This window comes from Monodelphis domestica, chromosome 4 (assembly GCF_027887165.1).
Source record: "Monodelphis domestica isolate mMonDom1 chromosome 4, mMonDom1.pri, whole genome shotgun sequence".
Taxonomy (NCBI): domain Eukaryota; kingdom Metazoa; phylum Chordata; class Mammalia; order Didelphimorphia; family Didelphidae; genus Monodelphis; species Monodelphis domestica.
In genome coordinates this window covers 265080235-265088788 of record NC_077230.1, presented here as the reverse complement: position 1 = coordinate 265088788, position 8554 = coordinate 265080235, and the positions used below count along the sequence as shown (strand labels likewise).

General features: G+C 40.6%; 1 protein-coding gene across 1 annotated transcript; it reads left to right on the top strand.

Moving 5' to 3' along the window:
- The first annotated feature begins 1207 nt into the window (after nt 1-1207).
- FUT4 (fucosyltransferase 4) lies at nt 1208-7412 on the top strand. Its single transcript, XM_007494996.3, has one exon. It carries the CDS (start codon nt 1649-1651, stop codon nt 3110-3112), a length of 1464 nt encoding a protein of 487 aa, XP_007495058.1. The 5' UTR covers nt 1208-1648; the 3' UTR covers nt 3113-7412.
- Nucleotides 7413-8554: the final 1142 nt, after the last annotated feature.

The window sequence follows — 8554 nt, the reverse complement described above, 5'->3', positions numbered from 1 at the left end:
AGATCTAGGAGAGGGCAGTGTTCTGAAAACCAAGGAAGGACTAAATATACAAGATGGAGAGGTTAACAGTACCAACACTATAGAGAATTCTGGGAGGAGGGCTAAACCAAGATTTAGTAATTAAGAGTTCATTGGTAACCTGGAGGAGAGCATTTTCAGTGGAGTAGTGAGTGAGGTCAGAAGACACATTGTAGCTAAGAAAACAGTAGGATGTCAGTTACTCAACAAACATTAATTAAGCACCCCTAAGGCCATGCCAGGCAATGTGCTAGATACTGGGGATACAAAGAAAGGGAGAAAATAGTCCCTTCTCTCAAGAAGCTCACAGTTTAATGATGGAGACATCAAAAAACAATTATGTGCAAACAAGATTTATGCAAGATAGATTGGAGATAACAGAAGGAAGGCATTTGTTAATAATTAAGAGGGATCAGGAAAGTCTTCTTGTAGAAGATAAGAATGGAAAGTAGAATTTGAAAGAAGTCAAAAGTCAGGAGAGATGAGAATTACAGATATAGGAGAGATGTGAGAAAGTAGAAGCAATGAATGGAGAAAGTTAATTTTTATAATAACAACAATAACATTTCTATAGAAATTATTAATTTAAACAAATTAATAAATTAATAATTATTTATTAAAAAACCCACAGTTTTAAGATTTGCAATGTGCTTTGCTTCTCAATTCAACAATAACAACAAAACAAATGAGGAAGTTAGGAAGAAGAGGTAGTCAAAGAGGAGGAACTAATCTTGCTGTTGGGATATTTTCTAAATTTCCCAAGGCTGGACAAAAGGTTTGCTTAAACAACCTTAGCTAAGATTTTGGGAGCCAGTCCCTAGTTCTCCCGCCTTGGTTTTCTTCATCTGTAAAATGTGTGGGTTATTTAGTGGATCTCTTTAGGTTCCTTGCAGCCCAAAAAACTATGATCTGCTTTTGGGTAAAAACAAAAACAAAAACAAAAACAACCCAAACTCCTAAAGTGAGTATCTGATGCCTATTTTTGTCTTTTTTTTTTTTAAACAATCTTTTCTCTCTGCCCTCTTTAGAGTTGATTGGGTCTATCAGGATTCTGCGAGGTGGCCTAGTTAGAAAGCAACTTCCTTTACTGCAAACCTTTTTGTGCTACGTGGACAGGGAGGACCCACCCGTGTCATTTCTGCTCTCAGATTTTCCCTTTGTAGTTTTTTTTTTTCTATATTCTCACAGTCTGACGAGAGCTAAACGGAAGGAAGTGTAAAGGTTCCTTAACTCTGAGGACAGAGGCTCTCCCCTCTCTCCCTCCAGCCGCCCTATGACAGCATTTTCTCACATCTCGGGGCTTTTGGATTTCTCATCTCTTCTGGCTTCACCCAGGACCAAACCCGGCGCGAACTTCTCCTATCCTCTCGAGACGGCTGACGGATCAAGGAGAGGGAGCAGCTGGGCAACATTAGAAGAGAATCAAGGGCTATAGGGGAGGAGCTTCTAGAAGAAAAGACGGAAAGTCCAGCTGGGAAGAGCTTTGGGGTGGAAAAAGTAAAGGCTAGCTCTAAGAAGTAGCCTGGGGGAGGACAAGAGAAAGGAACCCGCCCTTTCCCCCCGGGGGAAAAGGAGTTGGGGAGGACTAGGAAGAACTGCGGGAGAACTACACTGGGGCTGGGCCAGCAGAATGTGGAGAACTCAAAGTCCTACAGGCAAAATACGGGGCGGTGCCGGAATGGCGAGAGGAACTCACCTCCCTCAGGCTTGGAGCCCTGGAGGTGGAGAGCCGGGGGTGTGGCACTCGGAATCTGGGCGCTGCCCCCTCCCACCTCAGGCCAGCCAACAGGAAGATGAACTGCCGAGGAGAGCCCGACGGCGTGGAGAGCTGCAACAGTATGAAAGTCGCTACCTATCCCCGCTGCGGGTCGGCCTGGGGCGAGCAACAGCTGCAGCAGCCCCAGCTTATCCTCCTTTGCCCATGTTTATGCGATGGCTGGGCCAGCTGCGAGGCCGGAGCGGTGGCCGGGAAATGCCCAGGATAGTGTGGCTGCTGCTCGCAGTTGGACTACTATTCTCGGGGCTGGTCTTTTACATCTACTTGGGACTGCTACCTCCGCTACCCTGGGCGTCCTCGAGACCTCTGGTCTCGCCGCATCAGGTCACAGTCCTGATGTGGTGGGAGCCCTTCAGCGGCTCGGGCAGATCGTCGGGTCCAGCTCCTGACTGCCAGCGCCAGTTCAACGTAAGCGGCTGCCGCCTGATCACAGACAGGAAATACTACTGGGAAGCCCAAGCAGTGCTCTTCCACCACCGAGACCTTGTGGGGACCCAGGACTGGCCCCCGCCACGGCCTGAGCCAAACGGAATAGCAGCTAGGGTGGTAGGCATATCCTGGATGGGCAGCCAGCCGGCCAGGCCTCCTGGGCAGCGCTGGGTGTGGATGAACTTTGAATCTCCTACCAACTCCCCAAAACTGGGGAGCTTCGACAGCAGCCTCTTCAATTGGACGCTGACCTATCGGGCCGACTCGGATATCTTTGTCCCCTATGGATATCTCTACCCCAGGAACAGCCTGCATGATCCGCCTGCGGGACTGATGCCACCTATGTCCCGAAAACAGGGATTGGTGGCCTGGGTGATCAGCCACTGGAACGAGAAGCAGGCCCGGGTCAGATACTACTACGAGCTGCGCCGCCACGTGAAAGTGGACGTGTTTGGCCTCCGTGGTCCTGGACGGCTAATGCCGGACATTGGGCTTCTGCATACAGTGGCCCGCTATAAATTCTACCTGGCTTTCGAGAACTCCCAGCACCAGGACTACATAACAGAGAAACTGTGGCGAAACTCCCTCCTGGCAGGGGCGGTGCCGGTGGTGCTGGGGCCCAGCAGAGCCAACTACGAGCGCTTTGTGCCTCGAAGTGCTTTTATCCACGTGGACGACTTCCCCAATGCATCTGCCCTGGCCGCCTACCTGCACTTCCTGGATCGAAACTTGAACATGTACAAGCGCTATTTTGACTGGCGGAGACGCTATGCGGTGCACACTTTGTCCTTCTGGGATGAGCCCTGGTGTCGGACCTGTCAAGTTTTGCAGATTGCTGGAGACCGACCCAAGAAAATGTACAACTTGGCAGCCTGGTTTCAAAGATGAGACTTTCCTAGATGGACTTCTGGGGGTTGCCAAGTATTTCGAAAGGGCTATGGCATAGATTGATAATCTTCTGCAGTCAATATTTCTTCTAATTTAAAAGTTCTCTGATCAGGTACTTGCTGCCCTACTTCCACACAACTGGTGTTTTAGAGTGGAGCCCATGAACTTTACAAAAATGCATAAGGATGGAGAGAAAAACTTGTCTTCCCAAATCACTCACACTGACCCTATATGTGACCTGTATAGGGTAAACGCTGAAGCTAGTTCATGGACCTTGGGCAACTCCTCTTTTAACTCGAGGCAATGCACTGGTTTCCTCTGAGGTCACAGGGTGCCTAAATACAATGAAAAGCCATCTCTTCACTAGGTACCTTAAAGCTTCTAGCTTTTAGCTGCTGAAGCTCCTTTATTTCATGCCATATGAATATTGTTGAAGAAACTGGGAAGGTTTAGTCTGCAGAAGAGAAGATTTAGGAAGAACTTGACAGTTGCTTTTAAGTAGTTGAAGGATTTACTTGGTAGGTGGATTAAACTTTTTCTTAGTGAAGGGCAAAACAAGGAGCTGTGGGTCCAAGTTGCAAAGAGAAGTTTGGATCTATGGTAAGATGCCTAACAGTGAATATTAGAGCTATACAGTAGTGGCATGAGCTGCCTCTGAGAGAGTGGGTGAGATCTCCCTTCAGGTTTTCAAGCAAAGGCTGGATGGTTCTTTTGAAAAGGGGATTTGTGTTCAGTTTATGGCTTGAATTTCTGAAATTCTTTCCAATCCTGCTCCATGTCTCTTGGAAGTAAAGAATGACCCTCCTGAAGAAGCTACTGAGACTTATCCATCAGTCAGCTATTGTGTCCTTTCTTCTAAACAGAAGGAACCTAGGTAGAATGGAGGAGAATAGAAAAACGTAGCTGCAGTAGTAAGTTTCTGAAAACTTGAGTGAACTAATTCATAAATGCACTAAAAAGGATTTCAGTATTTAAAAGAACTCTGTGGTGAATATCCCTTTACAATGCGAAAAATAACCTGACTTATCTCTTGTGCATCCAGATTATTTTTTCCTATATATTAATTTTCTGAAAGCAGACTAGAGAAAAAGTTGTGAAACCTTCCCCCCCTCCCAAGTAAGTGTTTACAAAAGTTTTAATGAGGAAATAATTATCAGAAGGATAGAAGAGAAAATCTTGTTGGCAGTCTCTTCATAAATATTTATTTCGTGTTTTAACTAATTTAAATTTTAGCAATCTTTCTTAAATATTGCTTCACCCACAAGGCATCATCTTACCTAGCATTTATATAACACTTTAGGATTTACAAAGTGTTTTACATATATTGTTCCTTTTGATTGTGAGGAATTAGAAATAAAGTAGAAGATTTTACTATTTGTTAAATTGAAAATACTTTTATGGTTTTGTATGCTTGTCATTTGTAATTACCCATGTGTTCAGTTCCCCCTTGTGTTTATTTGAAAAGATCTATTATCCAGGATTACTTAGTGCCTATGGGTCACTTCTCCCAGTTTTGCTGCTAAACCATTTACTGGAATAAGTCTTGAGTGTTGTTCTAGTTAGTCAGTGGGCTTGCATTTATCCTGTGCATAAAAAAAAAGTACTGTGGCTTAATATATACTGTCCCTGAGCCTTTGTCACAGGAACTCCACCTTATTAAAAATATCTGTATCAATTGAAGAATTTCTAAAAGAACCAACATTCATTCAATAAGTGTTTACTGGGTGGTAACTCTATGTAGGAAAGTTATAGGTGAGAGAAACATAACAATGAATAAAATAAATACTCCTGTCTTCTTGGGTCTTTTAAAAAAAAATGCTTACCTTTTATATTAGAATCAATTCTAAGTATTGATTCCAAGGCAGAAGAGTGACCAGGACTAAGCAATTGGGGGGAAATGATTTGCTCAGGGTTACAGAGCCAAGAAGTATCTGAGACCAAATATGTTCCTCCTGACTCCAGACCTGGTTTATAAAAGCCTTCAAGGTGATATTGCACTTCAGCAAACCTACAAGTTTTAAGTAGACTTAGCTGTCTTGCAGAGTATTTATCAATAGAGACAAAACAAATGATTTCCAGTCTTTTGTTCTCTCACTGTGAAATAGCTTACTTTGGAAGGATTCCAGATGAGAACTAGGTTTACATCAAATTCTATTCCATTCTAATGAATGGTGTTATAGTAAAATCCAGTTTTAAAAATTTATGTAGCACAGTTTATTACTCTGAATCTTTCATAGGCTACATGGTTCAAAAGTCTGTAGATTAATCATAAGACAAGATTTTTTTTTAACAAAAAGTGATACTCATTTTGAAAAATTAAAATCTAGTGATAAAATGTTCTCTATGTATGAAGTATTTTATTTTATTTCTAAAACCTTTACTTTCTGTGTTAATGTCTGTTCTGATACAGAAGGGTAGGAAGGGCTAGGTAATTGGAGTTAAATGACTTGTCCAGGGTTACCAAGCTAGGAAGTAGCTCAGGTCAAATTTGAACCCAGTTCTTCCCCAACTCCTGGCCTGGTGTTCTATCTACTTGTTTTACTCAGCTGTTCTTTATGAAATATTTTAAACCATTGGTGGCAATTCAATTTCTAGTAGCTTGGGAGTATGACAGTGTATGATCAACCTAATATCCAAGCCCTAGAGAAGCTTAAGCCAAAGTTCTGAAGGAAAGCTCAGATTCCTAAAAATAATTGTTTATGGGGCTTTATTAATATAATTTGTACTCAACAAGAAAAACAAATTTACTTACAGATCAGATATTCATCAGAATAAAAAAATGTTAGAAACCAGTGAGTGTCTAGACTCTTTTTCTGGTGAGGGGATCTAGAATGCCCCAAAGTCAAGCCCTTATCTTTAACCAGTTTTGACAAAGCTTCAGTATGAATTTAAAAAGTCTCATTGACTTCTCTGCTGCAACCATTGTGGCCCTTTCATTTATGTGAAATGGCAAAAACTAATACTTTTTAAGGTATGCAAAGATGTTAGTGGCTTTCTTTGTAATATATTTTTCTTCTGTGTTTAAGAAACTTGGAACAAGTGGACTTGGAATTCTTACTTTCCTATCCTCTAAGTACATCAGATTAAATATGGTAGCTGACTAATTATTTCACTTTCACATGCCACACTGAATTGGGCAAAGTACAGATCATTTATAAAGCTCTTTAGTATGTGGGGAAAGTTTCTCATTTGTTTTTAGTCAAAAATAGCTTATAGCCTATTTAACCTACCTTTGCTCAATGAATGAATCAAATAGAATTTTTGAAATTTATTTCAAATAAATAATATATATTAATAGTTGGTGGTAAGTACTACTACATGTGGACTGAGGATCATAGCAGGAAAACAGTAACACACTCAGCTGATTGTATTCTGTATGTTTTTTCTCCCCACACATTATCTAGTAGTAAGTTAGGGTCTTATTCATATTTTAGGCATCTATCTAGCCACCTAACTGCCACTTGTTTAGGGGAGCTCACTACCATATCCCATCCCTGTTGCCACTATTGTTCTTGAAACTACCAGGATTTGACTCTCTTTTTCAATGTTTATCTGCTCTTTCACAGATTCTCCAAATCCTAATTTCTCAGAGAGAATATAGCACATTTCTCTTCCCCTCGTGCTTCAAAACAACATATCACATTTCTCTGGGCATTTTTAATAAGGATAATGGACTTCAAGATACTACAGGAAAACATAGTAGTGGCAGAATAATAGGAAAGTTAACAGGAGTGATCAATGTGGTTCATCCTAGCCCTTAAGCATACAGGGCACAAGTCCTCACTCTTTCATGGTCATCTTCTTTCTATGAGGCTGATCTCCCCCACTACCCTTCCTACTCTCCATTGACTATTTTCCCTGGAGGCAGGCCTGTGATGTTTAGCAATTTCAGCTAGATAATATGGTTCAGTCCCCAAATGGACAAAATTGTATGTATTTCCATCTTTCCAGAATCCACTTTTTCAATCCTTAGTTAATTGGTCCGGAAATCTCTTGGCCTTAAGTGCAAATGTTCTTCCTCAAGTACCCCAAGTGAGCTCTCTCTGTTCCCTGCCTATAGAAGAGGTTCCAGTTATTATTTAACATTAGTAATAGTGAATCTGTTAGAATCAGGACCTGGGGAAAAAATGGTTTAATTTTTTAAAAACATATTTGATATCAAGGAAATGATGTATTTCTTCTTTGGTAATGTAGAATTTTTGGATTGTCTCAGGGAATTTTAAGCCAAAACCCATATCAAATTGTAGACGTCGTTGTTTTTATTCAGATTAATCAAAACAATAAAATCATAAAAGTAAAATGAGAAAATGAGCATATTTGTATTTATTCTGAGGGATTAATTTGTTCCACTATGATTTACATCATTCCTACCCAAAACAAATTCAATGTTACATTGCCTCAGAGGTTATTTCATTCATTTTTGATTCCTTTGCCACTTTCTAATTTTTCCTTGTAACATTTCTATCTGACAACTTTTTTTTTTGTGGAATGATTTTATCTCCTTACTTTGTGTCTCTAGTATAGTAAAGTGTCTGGCCCATGTGAAGTGCTTAGTATTTACATTTGTTATATATAGCATTTATTAGCTGATTGCTTCATGTGCTGTCTCAGCCAAACTCATGGAAATAGTTGCTTTTTCCAGAGGTCAGAAATACGCATTCTGTCTTATGTCTCAGACCCTTTTTGCTATCTCCTGTCAGGGATTCTTAACCTTTTTTGTATCATAGACTCCCTTGATAATCTTAATAATAACAAGTATTTATTAAGTACCTATTATGTGATATCTCATTTTTATCATCACAACAAACCCTGGGCAGCAGATGCTATTTTTAACCCTATTTTATAGATGAAGAAATTGAGGCAGACCCAAGTTAAGTGACTTGCCCAGAGTCATGTAACCAGTAAGTGTCTGAGGCCAGATTTAATCATGGAGTATACTAATTCCAAGTATCCATTTGCTGTTTCAGATAGCTGCCCCTTTATCTGATGCAGTCTTTTGACCCCTTACCAGAATAAACTTCCAAATAATTAAAATAAAATGCATAAGAAGTAGAGAGGTGGATAAAGAACCAGGCCTGGAGATGGGAGGTCCTGGGTTCAAATTTGACTTCAGACGCTAACTAGCTGTGTGACTTTGGGCAAAACAAATCTTTTTTGAAAAAATTAAATTAAACTTAATTTAAAAATTATTCATTTAGAATATTGTTCCATGGTGACATGATTCATGATTTTTCCCACCCCTCTTCCCTTTCCCCTACAGGAGCTGACAAGTGGTTCCACTGGGTTATACATGTATCATTGTTCAAAACCTATTTCCATGTTATTCCTATTTGCAATAGAGTGATCTTTTAATTTTGTACAAATCTCTTAAGTCCAGGTGCCTAGTCCTTACCTCTTCCTTTGATTCTTAGAATTGATTCTAAGGCAGAAGATAAGAAGTTT